Here is a 21,132-nt window from a genome sequence, read left to right as displayed (position 1 = left end):
AAGCAGACCACTGTAGAAAGGTAGTTTGACTAAAGGATTGAGAACAACAGGGAGAGTAACCCTCAGGCAGTCTGTCTTGTAAAATTTTAGTCCACAATGTAGAGAATTTTGAGAAGCTGAGTTGGAATTGTGGTGAAAATACTTCAAAATATGAAAATTGTTTTTCTGGTATGCTTGCCATTTTCATGATTAGAACATAAATTTGTTTTAGGCTTTATAAAGACACTTGTAACTGAATTATGGGCACTTTTGGAATGTGGAAAAGATGATTTAAGGATAACCCAACCCAAATCTACTCCAGTTGACCCTATTGACCAAAGCTGTCAGAAGGTGAGAAATTATTTGATATTCTGTATTGGCATGGAAAAACCAGTGCTGTATTTCAGATAGGATGACACATACCTTTTTGTAAATTTTCATTGTGTCTATACCTGCTTCTTGGCACGTGGGGGAAAAATTAATATAATAGTGAAATGATGACTGATTGAAAGGATTCTTGTGTTGCATGGCAGGTCACAAAGCCAAGGATCCATTAAAGTCAATATAAAATAATAAATAACAACCGTGACAAAAGTGAAAGTCTTAAAATACTGGCCATCAGTTCATCTCTCTGATTACTGTAGGAAGATCAGCGAGAGTAACGTGTTTTAGAGTATGCTGTGTATCTAGATTTTAGAATTACATGATAATACAAATATTATAATTTTCAAAATTCCTTGTGCAATTTAATAGATGATACATATTTCTCAGATGCTATTGCCCTTTTATATAGACACCTGCCAGAATCTGTAGTCTTATTTTGGGCATCTCTGTTTATGCCGGCCTACAAAGAAGGATAAGAACAAACTTAAAGTAAATGGCAAATGATTGTTAACATTTCCTTGGTTATACTTAACTGATTAACATTCCCTTTTGTCCTCCCTTTTTTTTCTTTCTCTAGTCTTTTCTGTCTCTGATAAACTTGCTCACTTACCCTGCAGTTTTTGAGTTCCTGAGTAAACAAGATATACCAAATAAGCCAATGTATTCATTCCGCGAAGTACCTACAGATATTATTGTAAGTATAGTTTTTTATTTGGAAAGAAAAATGAATACTTGTGTGAAGACATTTTTCCTGAGAAAAATGTTACTGTAATCATAGAGTAAGTTTTCTCTTCTTACTGAAAGATTTCATCATTTTCTGCATTTTGTATTATATACAGCATGAGGGCAGTATATGCACATATCACTTCATGTTAACCTAAATTTTCATTTTGAAATCCTAAAGATAATATAAAATTTGGTGCCTAATATAAAGATCATCTTTCCTGGCTTGTGTTAGAATTATGTTTTTCCATGGAAAAAAAAAAAAGACGTACATAAACAACTCTGTGCACGCAGTTACATGCTGGAAAATATCTATACTTGTATTTTTATAAAATATTTCTTTATCACACTATCTGTGAATTTAAACAAAAATTTAAAGAAAACCAAACAACAAACTAAAAATGAAAAACCCTCAGGCTTTCTTAATAGCACAGATGATTCACACACAGAAAGAAATCACTAATTGGAAAGTTACCGATTAAGGCATATTTCAGTCCTAAGAAAAACAGTATTACTATTTCTGTATTTAGTATTATTTCGTATTAGCTCATCCAACTGCAGTCTATCAGGTTTTTTTCTCATCTACAAAGCACAGGCAAATTTAATCTGTGACCTTGAGTGGCACTTAAAATCAGATTTTTTTTTTTTTCTAATGAGCTATCACTTTGAGTTGCTGTTGTGTTAAAGTGTTTGTTTAGCACAAGCTCTGGATTGGTGGTAGTTTAAGTTGTTTAGACAGAGTATATCATAATAGTGTATGTTACATTTTGAAGGGATTTTTGTAGTTCTTCATTTGTAATACTGTTTTGATGATTTCAGGAGGAAATGGGATCATAAATGTCATTTTTCATTCCACTCAATGTTGATGTGTCCACTGATGGATAGTTCTGTTCAGTCATGAAGTTTTCTGAGGCGCTGGGAGCAGGGGCGATAGATGTATGTTGAAGGTGATACATATTTAAGAGCTTTCAGATTGGGGTAGATCTTAAGTAATGATTTGTGTGACTTTTGAAAGCTTATGTTGTTTTAGCTCTTGAGGCACTTCAGCATTTTGATGGAATTCTCTAGGTTCCAGAAATAGCAATACTAATAAAATTGTTCAAAGTTCCCCGAAGAGTTACAAATGTTTTGGGTGGGATTTGTCTCACTTAACTACTGTGCAACAGTGCATTTTGTAAGCCTAAACTAGACATTCAAGATTATGTAGTTAACAGAAGGGAAATAGACAGTTCATCTAACGCTGATGTAACATATAATGGTTAAGTCTAAGTACTCAGAAAAATTCTGGGGTTAAGCAGACACATAGATTTGTTATAACCATGTTTTTGGGCAGTGATTGCAGAAAGGTAAAGATAAAAGATTTGACCAGATGTAACGATGGTTGGTTAGAAAGCGAAGTAAAAGCAGTTTCGGTGCCACTAGAAGATTTGGTTAGAAGACCTAATTGCTTTGTGTGCTTCGTTTTTCTATATTTCTGAATCATGTCACATTGCCACAGAATCTGTAATTTTTTTGCAATTTGTAATATTTATGCTGAACAATATTTGATAATGCACAGAACTTAATTACCTTTCTATGCCCTTTATTTCTTAAACACATGCAACTTAAACATTTTCCTTCCTTTGTATTTTTGGATAACTGGTTGCATCATTGACTGAACAGATTATATCAATTGGGCTTTTGCTGCTTTTGACTGTTGACTAATCTGATTCTTATTTTGTGCCCTTAGAAAATTTTTCTTAATACATGCCAGATTTTTTTTTTTTTACTCTGGTTGCCATATAAAAGTATTTTAGAAAACTGAGCAGATGAATCAGGGTCCCTCTGCCTGCCTCCACTCTTCCTTTGAGAGGTTCTATAGTACACATATGCAAGGGAATTTAACTTGGAAAGTACCCTGCAGATGTGTAGCTTTGAAAGATATGTTAAAGCAGGTGAAATTCCTTTTCTTTTCCTTTTCAGTGATTATGGAGTATCTTATATTTAGATGGTCTATCTTAGGTATTCAAAGTAGATGACATCCTACCTGTAATAATTAAGCTATGCTCTGTAGTTGAGCAGTGCAGATCTATCTGCACATTTTTCTGATTGGATCTTGTGTTGGACCTTATTCATGGTCTTCCTTCCTAGTATCCCAAATCAGAGCTTGGTGTGCTTTCTCAACAGTCCTCTCTCTGTGCCTGCTCTTTCTACTCTTTTGCAGGCTCCAAGCTTTGATGTATAGATGAGAGGAGGAGGTTGTTGCCAGAGAAACATCCCTTGGTGTTTAATTCTTTATATGTGCGAGTATCTAAAAAGCCTTAAACCCTAAACAAATCAATTGCTTGCATTAGTGATTTTATGAACAGCCTTGAGGTCCGAGTTGAACTGGTTTATTGTGAATTTTGTCATGAACATAATATGTAGAAAAAACGCATTCTTCGCAGCCCTCTCCCCTGCCACTCAAAAAAATATAACAGGGAAAATATGGTTTCACCATATTTTAAATAAGAATGTGTTTTATGAAGACAGTTTACTTTGATGCATTCTAGATTTTTTTTCCTGCTACTGAGAGTTTTACTTGTGGTGTTTACTTTTCTTTCTGTTGAAAACCAGAGCTTTGGTTGATTTCATGAAAGTATGGATCCTAATTTTTCTCTCATATCATATCAAAATGACTCATTGATGTAACCAGTTGAATAATAGCTCCCTCTGCTGTCTCTGAGACTATACTTCTTAAATGTGAGGAAAATAAAAGTTTGGATTTAATCCAGATTAAATAAAGCCTATAAGGATTTAGTAGTTTGTTGCTGTGCTATAGTCAGAAGAAATCTGTGTCTGAGATGATAACATCAGTGAATGTTTTTATGCATTTTGTAGTCTTTTGATGAAATTATTTCTTCAGAAGCATTTTGGATATGCAGTGAAGTAGAGGGGAAGATAATTAGGTTGGATTTCTGGTAGAAGTGGGAAGCAGCCACAGGTCATTGTCTATTACATGAGATGCTTTAGGATGAAAGATGTAAGCCTCGACATCGAAGCCAAGCCTTGCTACACTGAGAATAAATGGCTGTGTTTTGAAGCATGTAGTACTAACCAGTGTTAGAGTATTATACTAAAGCATTTGCTGTTCTTTTCATTAAAATAGATGTATACACATTTCAAACATACAAAAAACAGTTTAACGTTTCTTTTGTGGTTTAATACTAAATAAGAACTAGGATACTTGACATGTTAGGATCTTTTTGTATGTTTAGTGATTTTTAATTTTTTTTTTTAAACTGAGATATTTTTTTTTTCCTAGCCTTCTGTATGGTTTCTTGTTGCCATTGACTTCCGTGGTGGAAAGCACCTCTTAGAGAAACAATTTTAGTGTGTGTTTTAGTAATAGGCTTCATTTTATAGTAAACATCCCTATGTAACTATTACGTGCCTGAAATATAAAATCATACATGAGTTTTTTACATTTGTCTTCCTTTGGCAGGATATCATTGACAGGCTTATAATTTTGAATTCAGAAGCTAAAATTCATTCCTTATTCAGTTATGAACAATCACATATCTTTGGTCTGAGGTAAGATGCTCATTTTTTATTCTCTGGTCACATTAAGTAAATGGGATATAACATGCTTGAATGTGTTGCTTCTAATAAGATAACATTGTTTGGTTTTTATTATGCATGAAGGTGAAATTCCCTCTTTTTTTAACATAAGAAGATTAAATGAAAAATGGCCTACAAAATGAGAATAGCAATGAATCTAATCTTATTAACTGTAAATGGATATATTGTAATACGATAAGCAGTAATAGAAATTGCATGTTGTTATTTTGCCTCATTGATTGAGAAGAACATGTGGATCCATTGCAGTGCATAAAACCATACCAAAATACTAAAATAAACCAAACTGATAAGAACATGGTACTTTGTTTATCTAGTATCCCTGTATTTAAAATTATTCTTTTTAATGTATTGCTTTAATTACCACCAATTTCACCAAAACTTATTTTGAGAAGAAGAGTACCATTTGATCCCAAATATTTCTACAACCTGAAGGAACACTTAAAATATGCTCACACTGTCATGCTCATGTTTTTTTAATATTAAGTTCTTTATAGTATTTCAACATGGAAATTAGTTTCTGCATTTTTTTCTGTTTTCCAAAGTTGAATATGTAAATCCTTGAATTCACACTTTTGTTATGAACTTATTTTGTGCAATTGAAATAAAAGATCTGCTGTATTGTACTTCATAGTATGGAAAACTTTGATAGCCTTGCTTGGGCAAGATATAGCCCATTGATTAAGTACTGCAGAGTTAGCTTTCTGCAGCTGTATTTGTATTTTGATATCAGAGTAAAATTATTTCGTACTATGTATGAATAACCATAAGATACAGTATAATTTGCTGATAAGGATGAGCATGGAGGAGATGAACAGTGGCAGAATTTGGACTTGCTGCAGCGCGGGCTTCCCACCGGGTCACTGCCTCCTTCAGGCATCCACCTGCTCCAGCGTGGTGTCCTCCACGAGCTGCAGGTGGAAATCTGCTCCACCATGGACCTCTATGGGCTGCAGGGGGACAGCCTGCCTCACCATGGTCTTCTCCACAGGCTGCAGGGGAATCTCTGCTCTGGTGCCTGGAGCACCTCCTCCCCCTCCTTCTGCACTGACCTTGGTATCTGCAGAGTTGTTCCTCACATCTTCTCACTCCTCTCCCTGGCTGCAATTGCTCTTGGTGTTGCACAGGGTTTTTTCCCCTTCTTAACTATGTTACCCCTGAGGTGCTACCACTGTGGCTGATGGGCTTGGCCTTGGCCAGGGGAGGGTCCATCTTGGAGCTGGCTGGCATTGGCTCTGTTGGACATAGGGGAAGCTTCTAGCACCTTCTCATAGAAGCCACCCCTGTAGCCCCCTGCTACAAAACCTTGCCATGCAAACACAATAGAATTATGTTCTGTCTTTATAAGGTAAAAGAACAGATTTCTTCTGCAGTGATATTAAGAACCCTTGTAAGGTGTAGGCAAAAATTATTTATTCAATCTGATTGCATAAGCAGTTGGCTCCCATGGTGTAAGACAGAGACTGGTACACAGATACATAGATCAAGTTTTGAAGTTGTGTTGAATGCTTACAATATTTTTAACAAGGCCTATACCCTATGAAGCAACAGAACTACCCATAAGGACACATATGAGCAATGTAACAAGCTCATCTGTAATCACATAAAAGAAACTATATTGTTACATGAGCTTCAGAGTTCACTGGGGTAATGACGTTTTCTGCTGGACACTGACTGAGTAAAAAAAACAAGTAAAAATTCAGTCAAAATGTCAGATTTCAAGAAAAGATTAAGTAGTATTTTCAGTGAGGAAACCTACTCATAAAAGGGGTAGATACCTTCATAATTAAGTAGTAATCAGATAAAGGAAATTTTAAAAAACCATTTAAATATAATTTTCAATAGATGCTTTGTGTTCTACTGGATTCCAGGTACTTCTGGAATCTCAGTGATACCTAGGATCTCATATTTAACTTTAATTTTTAACAGAGTCAGTCTTTTTTTTATTGTTCAAAAGTCCTATTCCATTCCCCACTTTATTTTATTCCTTTTGCTATAAAAGAAAGGCAGATACAATTCTAGGGATTTTCATATCTGGCTGTGTACACCACAGATAATGTAAGACTGTTTTCTTATTGTTTAAATGTCTTTTCATGAGCATGTGGGGCTTGCTGTACAATTGTTTTTTGCAACTAATAGCAAATTGGCACAATAAGCCTTTTATTATGACTAATTTGACTGCCTGCACAAAGAGAATTTTTATTATTGTATAGTTATTCAAAGTTTCCCTATTAAAATGATACCAGAATTCTGGATGATTTTGGAATTTGTCATGCTTACTGTATTGTTTTCAGTATTAAGGCTTGCAAGAAACCCTAGGCTATAGTATCTGAATATGAGAGTAATGGAGTTCATTTTATATACCTTTTGAAACAAAGTTCCTTGAGCTTTTCTGTGAGTGCTGCTGATTGCAGACATCTGTGTTCTGTAAAGCGAACCTTGCCTTGTGTAGTTGGTTTGCTCCTTGAACAAATTCCACCAAGAATACCAAATTCAGCAGCAGTTAGGTTGAATAATATCAAATGCTTAACAGATCTGAAAATTTAGAAAGTTAATGAGAAAGCAGGAAAGAGAAATGCAGATCTTTTGCTCTATGTAGAAATAAAATATGTAAATGTTTATGATAACCGTAACATTGAAAAAACAAGCAGTTGTGTGACCAAATGATTTTGGTGAAACAGTTGTCTAGAAACATTTATTTCTACTAGACTTAATACCAATGGTACAGCCAAACCCACATTCTTTAATCATTCACAGATCTACACAGCCATATACTTTGCTATTTGGTCAGCTATCACTGTGCATGTTGCTCACCTGGAGCCATGTTATTATTAAAGGAAAACTTTAGGCAAGAAGTTGGAGATAAGAATAGAAAAGTGGAAGTAAATAAATGGTTCCTAGCTTGTGTATAGAAAGATTTTCAAACTGTCAGTTCAAGTTTTAACTTCAAAGCAGATTTGTACTTATTTAGAAGCAGGAAGTGTCTCAATCAGCCAATGTTGGTTGATAAGAGAACACTGAAGGCTGTCTCAGCCACTTTTTTGTACAGCTTGAAAATCTGGGTGCACAGGAACTGATGCAAAAATTCTCAATAGTCTTTCTATTTTAGAAGATTATGAATTTAAATTGCCATCAGAGCACAAATCATAGAGAAAGGGAATTCACAACAGTAATCAAAGTAATAAATTTATAACATACTAAGCACAGAGAATTTTCTTAATGAACAGCTTTATTTCTCTCATACACATGTACCCATTGATCTGATCTTAGAAGTTATTGGATGTGAGAGAGACCAATTTTCATAAAGGTGTGACACTGGAGATCTTAACCACCTCCCTTTCAAGGCCAAGCTCTTTCAATCTCTGTAACTTATTTTAACAAAGGAATTAAGTAAACAGCGGTAACATACTTTTTCTTTCAGACCAATGAATTATATGGCATCAAGGCAACTTACCTAGTATTTCAATACAGTGAATGTCACATCCATGAGTTGTGAGTTTTTACAGCCTGCCAAGAAAACATATGCATAATATATATTTTTCAAAGCCTCTGCCTAAAGCATTATTCAGGCATTTACATATTGCTGTTCTGTCTATTCAGAATCTGAGTTTTCTGTGAATGTTAGTGACACTTTCTTGTTAGCTGGATTAAAGTGTAGCAAAATACCAAAGTTTTGCCTTCGATAACCAACCCCTTGTCCCTAAAAAGTATCAATACTCCAAAATAAATTCAAAGATAGTCAGTGTTGGCTTGCATAAAAAACAGAAGGACAAACAGGGTTGCTGGGAATAGGCATAGACTGTGGGCAGTGGCAGGGGTTCAGAGTTGGTTTACAGGCAGCTTTGCAAAAATTCCCCTCATTTAATAGAGTACACTTATATACTGTTCCTGGAAAAATGTTTTTTACCCTTTTTTTTTTTTGATATATGATATTATGGTAATAATAGGCATCTGAATAGTTTAAAGAGGGGAAAAAAACCCCAACCCACTTTCTTTGGCTATCTTATATACATATGCCACTATGGAATTATTTTTTTTTTTCCCTTTCCCCCACCCCCAGTGGCTTATTTTGGACATAAGTCAATAAAACTCCTAAATATTGTGAGGTAAAAAATCTTTCGTAGGTACCTTCCGAATCAAGTCAAATAACAAAGATTCTTTGTTATCCCCACACTTGTTCACTAGCCTCACACTAGTGGGCATCAAGCAACAAGGACAGCCCTCTGAGAGTTTGGCTTTCTGCAGGAAAATACGTGGAATATTGAGAGTAAAATACTTCTCCTTCACGTATGCAAATTGGGACTGTTTAATTTTAAAGACAGAATGTGCTTGCTTAGCACTGGAGATATCTGAAGATACCCTGTTTTGTAGAATTGTAATTTGAACTGCAATGAAAAATAGATTTTTTTAGATCTGTGTAAGGTAAGGCTGAAAAAGGAGTATTTATTATAGTGTGTGAATTTTCTATATGCATTTATGTTTCTGTGGAATTATAGAAAATTGTAAATACTAGTCGAAGTCACGTGTTCATCAATATTAGTATTGTAGAACTACAGAGCCTGCTGCAGATAGAAAAAGAATATTGGCTTGTTATTTTCAGATTTCTGTAATAAATACTTTGATGTTGTTAAGTCACATTTTTTGTCACATAAAATATCATGGTGAGTATGGTTTTTTTCTTATAATACTTATTATTGGTGCAGAAGATAATAAAAATGCATCGTATCTATTTCTGTTGGCCTGGAAAACTAGTAAGAAAAAGATTTTGGAAAGAGAATTTAAATGGCTTATACTATATTGACATCTAAATCAGTGTCTTGAAATTTGCTTCAAAGTAGCATGTATTAATCAAAATTTCACCTAGTGCACTCCACTAAAATCCAGGTGAATGAATTCAATCCTACAGGAGCTGGGAGATGAACAAACATGTGACAGGCAAGAGACAACTTTGTGGGTTTAGGAAATACAGATAATAAACACCTGTGCATTCTTTCCCATTGTGTTTTCTTCTGCATTGTAAACACACCCTCTTACATGTAATTGCATTTTAATAATGAGGTAGCTTCAGCATATGGAATAATTTGTTCCCTTAATCATACTTACATTATGTGTATCGTTAATTAAGAGAATGTGTAATTTTAATGATTGCAACACAATGCAAGGAACATTAATTATCTTGTTTTCTGAAGGCAGAAGATATAAATCCCGATCATTCGTTTTCCTCAGGTCAACGTGCTCTTTAGATTTATCCCCTTTTTGTCTTTCTCTTTATTAAAAAGCATTATGAGCAGCAGAAGCTTTTTGAAAATATTTATATATTATTCTTTAAAATCTCATTCGTTATAAATTGAGGCAAGACTTTTTATTTAAAATTGGTTTTAAACAAACTTGGTTTCCCCTTTAGAAAATGTGACATTCTTTTACTCCTTTCACGTTTTCTTTTCCATCTTCCTTGCAGAGCCAGAAACAAGGCTGTACCTCTTGCTTTCCACCTATCTTTCTTTTAAATACATTGTCATAGCCCATGAACGCTGTTGTCTAATGTCACTGGTGAATCTTTTTGATCACTAACATTTGAATGACTGGCTGGTACATCTGTTTTTGCAACACCACTTATGGTGCTATTGGCTGGATGTATTGAAGAAACCCTTCTCATGCCACATCCTGTGGCATTCGACATCCTTATGTCTTTGTGCACGGAAGAAAGCCATGTTCACAGAGTTCCTTCTCTTGAAGGAAGGGAGGAGTGTGGTGAGAGAGGGGAGGAATTGAACCTAGCAGTGTTGGTTTCTTCCTCCAGATCTACCAGATTTGAATTTTTATGATGGAAGCATGAAAGACTATGTAGTGATCAGTTATTTTCTACCAACCTTTTTTCAATTAAATAAGGAGAATTGATTGAGTTAATAATTAATTAATGAGCCATTTTAAGTATGTTTTCTGTCTAGTAAGTGATACACAGTTCTTTGGGAACTTACCTCTTTCTTCCAAGTGTGCATGCTGGATGTCTGTGAGGGAAAAGACTTCTGCAGTAGTGTACGTGTCCTGTAAATCTTTCACCCCTGTTTAATAATCCAAAGGTAAAAGAGGACAGACTCTACATTAGTAGATGAGGATTGCAACAGGATTATGTTGGCATGCTTCCACATCATGTAGTTACACAGTTAATTCAGTTTTTTGTTAGTTTATATGTTAATGGAAGTTTATTAGGTTTATTAATTTAAAACAATTTATAATTACTAAAGTAGGAACAGCAGATTCTGTGATAGGATTGTGTCACTTATTTGTTGATGGTTTTCTTTACTTCACTGAGGGAAATTTCAACGCTTCACTTCCTGCAATTTAAAATCTGCTTCACTTCTGAGTCCTCTAGGCTGGCAAGTGATGCTCATGAAAAGCATTTTTGTTTAGCTAGGGAAACTCTTTTACCACTAGCAATCACATTACCTGTGATTTGTAAGTACATTGGGTAGCTAAAGTGCTGTAGGTGCTCTTTTGAAAATCTTTTCATGTGGAAAACATCGTAAGGAATACATCAGTCCCTGAGTTTTCTTACTGGGAGAAACATGACTGCCCTGAGCTGGTAGTTTCCAGTGCCCCGGGCATTGGAGGTGCAACTCAGGGTATTGAAAAATACTCTGTGTCCAGAAGATCTCACATTTTTCAAAACCACTATGAGCATTGCCTTCAGTGGGACAATTAAAAGCCTTGATTCTTTAGAAAGACCACATGTAGAAGCATGTTCTCTCTGCTCATTGCTAATGCCCTTTGTTCAGTCTGCAGAGGCAGTGTGCAAAGCTTTGTGTGGCTGAAGCTTCCAGTGTTCTAATGCTGACTAGGTAACTTTTGGCTTTTTTTTTTTTTGCTAGCCATTTGCCTTTGTCTGCTGGTCTGGCACACTTCATAGTAATTGCCACTCGCTGTTTGAATCAGTGTTCTCATTGGAGCTCAGGCCATTGCTTAAAGCATAATAAGAATAAATCAAATTGGTAATGTAGGCTCTGATGTTAAATGTTTTGAGGTTGTACCCCATGACGACGACACTGGAATTATTTAATGAAAATTTTGCTTTGGGTTTCTCTGTTGGTATGCGTGTTCATTTAGCAAGAAGGAGGTCCTGCTACTGCAAAGAGGTTCCAGTCCTTTTTTTTTTTTTCCACTTACGTTTTTAATATTGATTCCTGGGAGAGAAAGACAGACCTTACCTTGTCCCATAGCTGAGCTCTTTAGAAATGTCATGCTGTATATTTTGTACTGGCCTGAATCAGCTATGTCTGTATCTACAGCAGGCAGTAACTACTAAGCCAAAAGAAAACCTTTAACAAATACCAGTTTAGCCCACCATTTTGGGGTCACATCACTGGAACACCTTATAGACAGCATAGATGCAAACATTTCAGGTTTGGTTAGCTGTTGCACACTGCCTGAATGCATATATTACTGAAATTGCAGTATAGGTTACTTTGGATGTGCCAGTTTATTTTTTCCGCATGGTGGGTGGACTTCTGCTTATAGCATGAAATTTTATCTTCTTTTGTTAGGCCTGTGTACTGGCTGGGGCGGAGTTAATTTTCCTCATAGCAGTCCACATGGTGCTGTGTTTTGGATTTGTGACTAAAGCAGTATTGATAGCACACCTGTGTTTGGGCTGACACTATGCAAGCTCTGCTCAGCAACAGGGCTTGCTTTTTTTCCACGCACTCCCCAGCAAGTAGGCTAGGGCTGTGCAAGAGGCTGGGAATGAACGCAGGTGGGACAGCTGACCCAAATCAACCAGAGGGATGTTTCATACCATATAACATGACCCTCAGCAATAAATTCTGTGGGAGTAGGGGGAGTTGGTCTTGCCAGGTAGCCATTGCTCGGAGGCTGGCTAGGTGTTTGTCTGCTTCTGGGAGATGGGGAGTGAGTGAGCAACTGGCTGAGTGCTTAGTTGCTGGCTGGTGTCAACCCACCACGGACTATTACAACTGCTGTACCCAAGAACAGGATCTTGCATCTTTCAGCACCAGCTGAGCATTTGCAGGCATCCCTGAAGTGAGGACAGAGCATCTGATTGGCTTTGGAAAGAACATATGTTATGAGAGTAAGGAAGAATAGTCTATGGGAGTGTAGAGGGAACTACAGAAAAATAGAATTGGGTTTACCATAATAAAGGTGAGAGAGGTATGATTTGAAGTTGGGGGGGGAAATAAAGACAAGAAAATGGGAGTACAGGGAACATCATATTATGTTCTTAAAAGGAACTCATAGAAAAAGTATTGAGAAATATGATAATAAGCTATCCTCGTAATAGGTGTTTTTAGCAACTTGGAGAAATTCATAGGTGGTTTAATTATTATTAATTAATTCATTTTCAGGTGAAAAAATTTAGAGAGGCAACATAAAAATTGACAAGGTTTTTTTAACAGCTAGAATTATTTACTAGCTGGTTTATATCCCATGAAGGACCATCTGTTCTGCCTGTAATTAAAAGAAGTTGTTATGATTCCCCTTACCAAAACCAAGGAGATAGTTTACATAGGTACACAAGTACTAGTTAGCATGCCTTCTTTCAGACTAGAGATTTCCACAGTGAAGTATTAGTTGTGAAATTATAGTTGAAGGGGGAGAATCCAGGAAGCACCCTCCAAGAAAGACAGGGATGACATAGGACAGGAAATGCAGAATTCAGAAATAAAATTACTTATTACTACCATATTTTCACAACTATGATACATATTTTGATTTTTCTTAATTTCTTTAAAATTACAGGTCTATAGAAGACTACCTTCAGATAACCTTGTATTTTATCTGTGTTGCAGTTTGTTCCTGGGAATATGGTATATCTTAGTAGGAGTTTTCACAGAATTACAGAATTGGGATTGAAAGGGAGATTGAAGATTGTGTAGTCCAACTGGTCTGCTCAAAGTGGGCTCAACTAGAGAGTGTCACTCAGGGCTGTGTCCAGACTGGTTTAGAATATCTCCAAGCCTGGAGATCCTGCAATATTTCTGGGCAACCTGTTCCACTGTTTCACGACCATCACAGTTTGTTAAAATGGAATTTCTTGTGTTTCAATTCATGCCCATTGCCTCTTGTCCTTTCACTGGGTACCACTAAGAAGCATCTGCCTTAATCTTCTTCAAACCTTCTTGTCAGATATATCTACACATTGATAAGATCTCCCCTGAGCCTTCTCTTCTTCAGGCTGAGCTCAGCTTCTTTCCATACATCAGATGGCCTTTAATCATCTTCGTGGCCTTTTGCTGGACCTGCTCCAGTGTGTCCATGTCATTCTTTTACTGAGGAGCCCAGAACTGGACCAAGCACTCCAGGTATGACCTCACCAGTACTGATAGAGGCAAAGGGTCACCTGCCTCACATGGTCTTCTGGTAGCGCTCTTCCTTACACAGCCCGGGATGCTGTTGACCTTCAAGGGTTTGTTGCTGTCTCATGTTCAACCTATTGTCCACCAGGGCCCCCAGGTCCTTGTCTGCAAAGCTGCCCTCTAGCTGGTCAGTCCCCAGCCTGTACTGTTGCATGGGGTTAGTCCTTCTCAGGTACAAGACCTTGCATCAAAGCATGTTTTCAGCAACATTTAGGTTGGGAGTTCTGTCTTCTGCTTTAAAACCAAAATTTAAAAATATATCTCAAAAAGATATGCTTTGATTTTTATTGTATTATATCTGTCAAGGGTTCATACCTTTTTATAAGCATGCACTGCTTATAGATAGGATATTGAGCTGGGTGCTCTGATCCAATTCTTATGTTCCAAAAGCAATTAAAAAAGAGAAACTCCACAGCCATATTCAAGAATCCTCATAAATATACACACTATAAAATGTGATTTTTTTTTTTTTTTTTTTTAGTTTCAAACTTTAGTCTGTACATTCATAACTTTGGAAGATAAAGCAATGGAATATTACCTTAAACCAAATATCTGTACTTCAGTGGTGGCATTTTTAAATGGATTTTTCCATGTAGATGAAAATTTCATTTGAATGTCCTAGCAGAGACTGCTTATGGTACGTCTCATGTATTTTGTCATTTATCCCACCACTGTCCTTTCTACCTAATTTTATTTGCTTATGGTTTGTTTTATTTTTTTGCTCTACCTTGTGTACCAGAGGAGATGTTATAAGCATTCTCAGCACTCAGTTTTCTCCCAAGTGGTTTTTAACTGCTGGAAACAGGTTCTTTTGCCATTTAAAGTCATCATACTTAACAGAAGAAATGGTGTATCTTCATTATGGTTTCAGTGCTCTTTTTGTAGATTTTTCTTCTATATAATAATAATAAAAAAATATAGTTGAACTGTCATTTCTTTGGTGATTTGAAAAGTATTGAGAACAAATCGATGTCAGGAAATAGTTAAAATAAATAAAACTCTAGAGGACTGAAACTGAATAAATCAAGTTATATTAAAAAAGCAACAGGAAAAAAAAAAAGACATATTATGATCTTGACTATTTAATCCTTGGCCACAATTGTGTGAATTTGCAGGTGTTAAATTATCCAGAGAATGGCTTGTGAATTTTTGCTATTGTCAGTAGAAGCATATTGGGAATTACATGGAAGAAAATAAGCATTGACTAACAGACTGCAAATTTCAAACAATATGTATTCTGTAGTTCTTATCAAGGCTGATGTGAATGGAAAATATAATGCTGATCAGACTTAATTTATGTTGTGTTTTATGACTGTGATAAAACAGAAAATAAAAATAGCAACAAGAATGTTTAGTCATATTATTTTCCATGAACAGGAAACCTTCAATGCAATTATTCTGTTACTGTGTTAGAGTGAATAGATTAGTTTGGGGTTGTTTTTTTTTTTTTTTTAAAGTAATATGATTTGGATTGCCCTATGTCAGATTTACATGAAATATATTGGAGTACTTTCACTATTAATTTGCCCTGAGGTTATAAAAGAAAATTGTATGTAATGTGCTGTCATATGCTCTTGTGATTAACTTCATTTACCGTTGTTTTATGTTTTTCTGAAATAAAAAAATACCAGCAGATTTGTTGGTTTTGTTACATGTTAAATCTTTTATTGCTTTTGAACTGTGTTAAATTTGATTATACAGAAGTGCTTAAAAGCCTGTTTTCTAAAGGAAAGATGTATTTTTATCTCCCTCCCTCTTTGGACAACCTGATTCTGAGTTGCTTTACCAGCCTATTACTGTATAATTTCTTCACATTTCATATGGAATGTCTTATTAAGTCTGTGTCACTTTTTTTATTCTGTGATATAAACTCAAAAGCAGACTGAGCTGACCAGTATTTTCTCTGATTGTTCAGTGCACATGAAAAATCTGTTGGGAAGCATTCCTTGTTTGCATAAGGCTGTGCCACTTGAGTGGCTAAAAAGGATATAAAAGAGTGTTCCTGACCCAGTTCTGTCTGGTTATTTTTCAGACACTTCATGGTTTTTTTGGTTTGTGGTGTTTGTTTGTTTGTTTTCTTTCCATTTTGAGATCTCATAAACATGTTTGCCATTGTCTTCCTCTGCATTACTGGATTTCTGACTGATGTGCCATCATTTCAATGTGTCCTTCTGCAGGTTGTTAAATGTGCTATGCTGTGAGCTCAATACCCTTTTACTCTTGGAGACTCAGTATAAGGTGTCACAAGTTTTACTAACTGCTCAGGAGGAAAATGTCACAGAAACTTCGGAAGGACCAGGGTAAGAAGTGACTGATCTACATGTTGTTTTAACTGTTAGACTTTTCTCCTGCAAACAAATACATGACTACCTTAGTGCTTTAAACATACAAATGCTCTCACTCAAGTTGGCTTCTAATCTGCATAGGTTTATTTACATGCAGGTTTATCATCAATATTAAATTATGAAAAGATACAACAGTCTTGTTCTTTCTCCCATGTCCACCTCAAAAGTGTAAGAAATAAAAAAAGGAAATATTTTTCTCATTTTTGTGTTAATCTTAAGTTATTCCTTAAAAAAAAAAGTGCAAAATTTGTGGATGTAAGTATGCCTTTTTATTTTATAACATTCTCTTATGTTATATATATAAAATATAGAATTAGGGTATTGTTTTAATGTTTATGAATTAAAGGCATCATCAATACTTTCAGGTTTTTTTTTTGGTTTGGGTTTTTTATTTATTTATAACTTGGTCAACTCTCCAACTTCTGTGACTTTCCATCACTGACTTCTAAATAAAATTGCACAATGCATCCTTTCAAAAAGGAAAAAATGCATTTTCGGGACAGAAGTGGACAGTCATTCAGTCACAGACATTTTGTCCTTTCTCTCAGCATGCTGAATTTGAGAGAACTTTCTTTCCTCTTACTGTTTGCTATATGGGACCAGTACAGAGTTCAAATCAAACAGTTTGAGTGAAATCTCAGCAGATATAGATGATTGTTGTATACCACTTGAGGATGAAACTTACTATTTCCTTACTAAGGAAAAAGTTGTAAGAAACTTGATGTATAAAACCTGATTTTTATTCCTTTTAAAAAAATTGGTACCTTGGGCTACACAGTGACTTCAGACAGCAAGTTGGCTGTATGTTATGAATAACTCTGCTTATTTGTGACAGTAGAAATTTGCTGGTAGGCCAACTAAGGACCAAATTTTGATGGTCCATTAACTGTCTCTGCCCTAATTACTGAGCATGTGGGCATAACAGAGCTTGCCAAGCTTTCTACTCTTGTGTGTCCAATAACTGCTTGGATGGTTCTTATCAGCAATATGTAGGGAAGTACAAAGTTAGGATAATGCTTGGAGACATCTCAAGATACTTCATGTTTCTGTTTTTCTTTATACCTGTATGTTTTCCAGGTTGTGTTTTAGCTCGGTATGTCTCTGGAGGTATCTTTGCTCATTAAAGTTTTCTGAATTAAACAATCAGTAAATCACAGTGATTCTGATTCTTGGAGCATTTTGGGTTTTGTTCTTTTTTTCCCAGGGATTTTATAATTGATGGTCTATCAGTGGAGAGAAACCATATTCTTGTAAGAATAAGTCTGATTGGAGGACCACAGGAAAGGATTTTGCCTTTGAGAGTGCTAGATAAGGTTAGAATTAAAGTTTAACAGTTTCGCTTTCCATAACTCCTGTCTTCATTAGTTGAATGTTTTTACTGATAATTCAGCATGTGGAAAATTATTTAACATTAATATCAGTCCAACTTTAGCTTTATAAAGGGCTAATTTTTTTAAGAAGCGATACACTGAAAAAATACATTCTTCCCACTATCAGGGATTGGCATGTGCCTAGGATATATCAGGTTCAGATGACATGTTTGTATTGCTCCGTTTTAATGTTACTTTTACTACTATAAAAGTTTGTCTAATTTTTACTTACATTTTTCTGTGCTTTCTTTATTAGCTTTCCATTTGTTATATCACCCTTTTATTTTATATTTTTTTCTGTGCTTAGGTTTTCATGTCCAGTATCTAATACCTCGAGCTTTCATCGATGGTCTAACAATACAGTGTTTGTTAAGTACCTCCTTTAAATGTTCTGCTTCTTGCTGGCTGTCAGTCTCATAAAGACAAAGTACAAATTACTGTCAGCACAGCAAAGACATCTAGATCAATGTATAAAATTGGAAATACAGTTTTGCGGGGTTTTTATTTTTATGAAACTGCAATTTCCTTTTTTGGTTGAAAAAAAATATAAAAGCAAAACTGTCAGTGGTATATACTGGAAGAACTTGTGGCTCAAATGCTTTTTGGATTTTGTATCCCTGAACTTTTTTCTTTCCTTCTTCTTAAGTACAGAGTATCTCATTGCAAATTGTATTATCAAGCATCATTTTGGTGTGTGGGCAATAACTCTGGGAACTTTACCTGCGTGTTAATCTAGCAAATATCATTAATTCTTCTAAATGAATTTCTTTCTGGTCCTGTTTCTAGGGCAGTGATCCATATCCTTGGCCAATGTTTTCATCGTTCCCTTTGCCAAAGTGCTATCTTGCAGAAATTCCTAGGAGAGCTGAATTCAGACAAGGTATGTACAAAGCATGCAAGCAGTGTAGATGTCAAACAGGTATCTCTGTCAATTTTTCAATTTTTTTTCTTCCTCCCCCCCTTCCACTCCCCCCGTCCCCCAGATTATAAGCTCATAAGTACTTAAGGACTTTTTATTGTTGGCTGCATTTGTAGTTAAATAAGTTTGTTTGGTTTTGCTTGTCTGGCTTTGTGCAACTGTCAATCTGCAAAGCTCTGTTTAGTAATCTAATTCTTATGCAAACTCCAAGATTAACCTTTTGGCTCGTCTCAGGTGGGTGGCTCATGAGATGTATTTATATCATCTCTCTAGTAACTGAAGCAAGACAGTATGGTTAAGCTACAAATTTTTTGTACACTATTTTCTTGATTCAGATCTCTGTGTTTACAAAGCTTGGTGGTGTGTGAAATAGACAGCGTTTAGGATAGTTGGTTTCCACCCTGAACATCAATTTGGAATGTGGGTAGACCGGAGAATCCTTTGAAGAACTATCTAGGCAAAGCAGTTTAATTCATATAGAGAAACCGTTTTAAGGTTTTAATTTGCATAGACAATGCAAAAGAATCTGATGAATGGCTTATAGTAAATAAATCATTCTTTGTATTTGTTCATGTTTACTGCATCCTTGAGATGTACTTACTAGAAATTATTTGTGAATTTCCTTAGCAGATACAGATTTTCAAAAGTGATAGAAATTCTACGTTAACTGCAGAATACAAAATAGTCTGTTTATAAATATCTAGAAAAAACTAAAAAGAAAAAAAGAGGGAAAAAAAAAAAGGAGATTCCCTCCTCTGATGAGAGGAAAAGCCATGTAGTTGTAAAAAAAGGGAGTTTTCTGTACCTTAACTTTGGTAATACTGTTCCAGGCTTCCCAAGGCAATTTTCATAAGGAAAGAATCAAATCACTGTAAAGTGCGTGCCCAGTTGTTTTAAATATGTCTTTAAGGAGGCAGGTAGTATTATTCCTGGATTGGAAAAGCATATTTTATTGTATCCCACAGAACCTCTCTGTTCTCTGCTTCAGAGCAATTCTGTGGGATAATAGAATGAAGATTGTAGTTGTCACTTTTGTGGATGACAACCATCTAGGAAAGCTAGGGTAAGACTTTCCAATTAACAGTAAATTTGCTGAAATGAAGTTTCAAAGGTTTGCAAATGTGTTTGATGAACTATTAAAATATTTTTATTTGAAATGGCATTTTTGATATTAAAGGTAACTGAAATAAAGGGCTATCTAACTGAAAAATGAACAGAACATTTAGTTTCATAGTCAAAATATTTTGGTTTTGCTGTTTGGGGAAAAAAAAAGAAAACAAGACACTGAGTGTTCAATTTCAATTCTCATTAAAAAAAACCCCAAAACTTATAGTGAAAAAACTATCAGAATAAATAGATTAAAAATGAAAAGAATGAAATTAATAAATATCTATTTCAGTGCTTGGAAAAAAAAGAACTCAAGAGCATGCATAGAAGATGGGGAATATCTGAACTGTATTCTTCAGCATGACAGTATGGCAGTGATAGGAGTGCTCTTTCACAAAAGAGATTAAAAATATGATTATAAGATCTGTGAGTTGTATTTATACAAGACACAAGATGACCTTTGTCAGATGAGGGTGGCGAGTCCCTGGGTGGAGTGCCTCTAGCACATGGGCACAGCAGTCTAAGGAAAACAGATATGTTCAAGGGATTCTAGAGCACAGATACAGATCATGACCTTGAAATGTGATATGCGAGTATAGATTGAAGTAATATGGAGCTGGCCGATGCTGAAAAGACAGAGGTCATGCAAGTCTCTTAGTATGTTAAAAGCAGTTATAAGGAGGGCAGATTGATTGTTTTCTATGTCCTTGTGCAGAAAAAGGAACAGTTGGCTTACTTGGCAATAAAGATTTGTTACAAATTAATAAAATAATAATCTAGTAGGATACATCTGAAAGTTGTGAAATCATCATTGGAGTTTTTAAGAACATCATCTTTGATGTTGTGAATATTCAGAATTCATGTTGTGTGTTACATAGCTTGCTCAGAGGTTTTAAAAACAATTTAGACAAATACTTGCTATATTTTAATTCTGCTCCAGTGAGGAGATGGACAGGCTTCACACAGACTTCTGAATGGCGAGAGTTCTGCAGCCATGCAAACACTTGTACGTCGTATATGAGTGCAAACATATGACGGCTTTGTTACACCTGTCACCAGGGATCGAAGGCCAGCACAGTGTTTCTGCAATTCTCTGAAGCTGTCTGCGTTCACATTTCATGCTGTGGTGTTTCATTGTGTCACCTGTGCAGCATCATTCCTGTCCTCTTTTTGGGGCATTTCTATTAAGCGAATAATTAAGACTACTACGTTCTTAGCACTGTTAAAGAATGTCCAGTTTCTTTGGCTGAAAAGGCTGTAACTGCAGGTTTTATTCTGTCTGTCCTGACCTCTTATTTACCTCCTCCCTTATTACCCAGGAGACATGGACACCTGAA

At 35.6% G+C, this 21,132-nt stretch overlaps 1 protein-coding gene across 7 annotated transcripts in view; it reads left to right on the top strand.

The window, feature by feature from the left end:
- TBC1D32 (TBC1 domain family member 32) overlaps window positions 1–21,132 on the top strand; it is an 89,802-nt gene that overhangs the window by 32,220 nt on the left and 36,450 nt on the right. For all 7 annotated transcript variants that reach the window (XM_054821980.1, XM_054821981.1, XM_054821979.1 and 4 more), the window contains exons 21-26: window positions 212–330; window positions 941–1,057; window positions 4,550–4,638; window positions 16,232–16,354; window positions 17,604–17,712; window positions 18,556–18,649. In XM_054821980.1, coding sequence (XP_054677955.1) covers window positions 212–330; window positions 941–1,057; window positions 4,550–4,638; window positions 16,232–16,354; window positions 17,604–17,712; window positions 18,556–18,649 — 651 coding nt within the window. The remainder of the gene's footprint in view (window positions 1–211; window positions 331–940; window positions 1,058–4,549; window positions 4,639–16,231; window positions 16,355–17,603; window positions 17,713–18,555; window positions 18,650–21,132) is intronic.

The sequence above is a fragment of the Grus americana genome, chromosome 3 (genome assembly GCF_028858705.1).
Source record: "Grus americana isolate bGruAme1 chromosome 3, bGruAme1.mat, whole genome shotgun sequence".
NCBI lineage: Eukaryota > Metazoa > Chordata > Aves > Gruiformes > Gruidae > Grus > Grus americana.
Note: the sequence above shows the minus strand (reverse complement) of the source record. Positions and strands in the feature narration are given on the sequence as shown.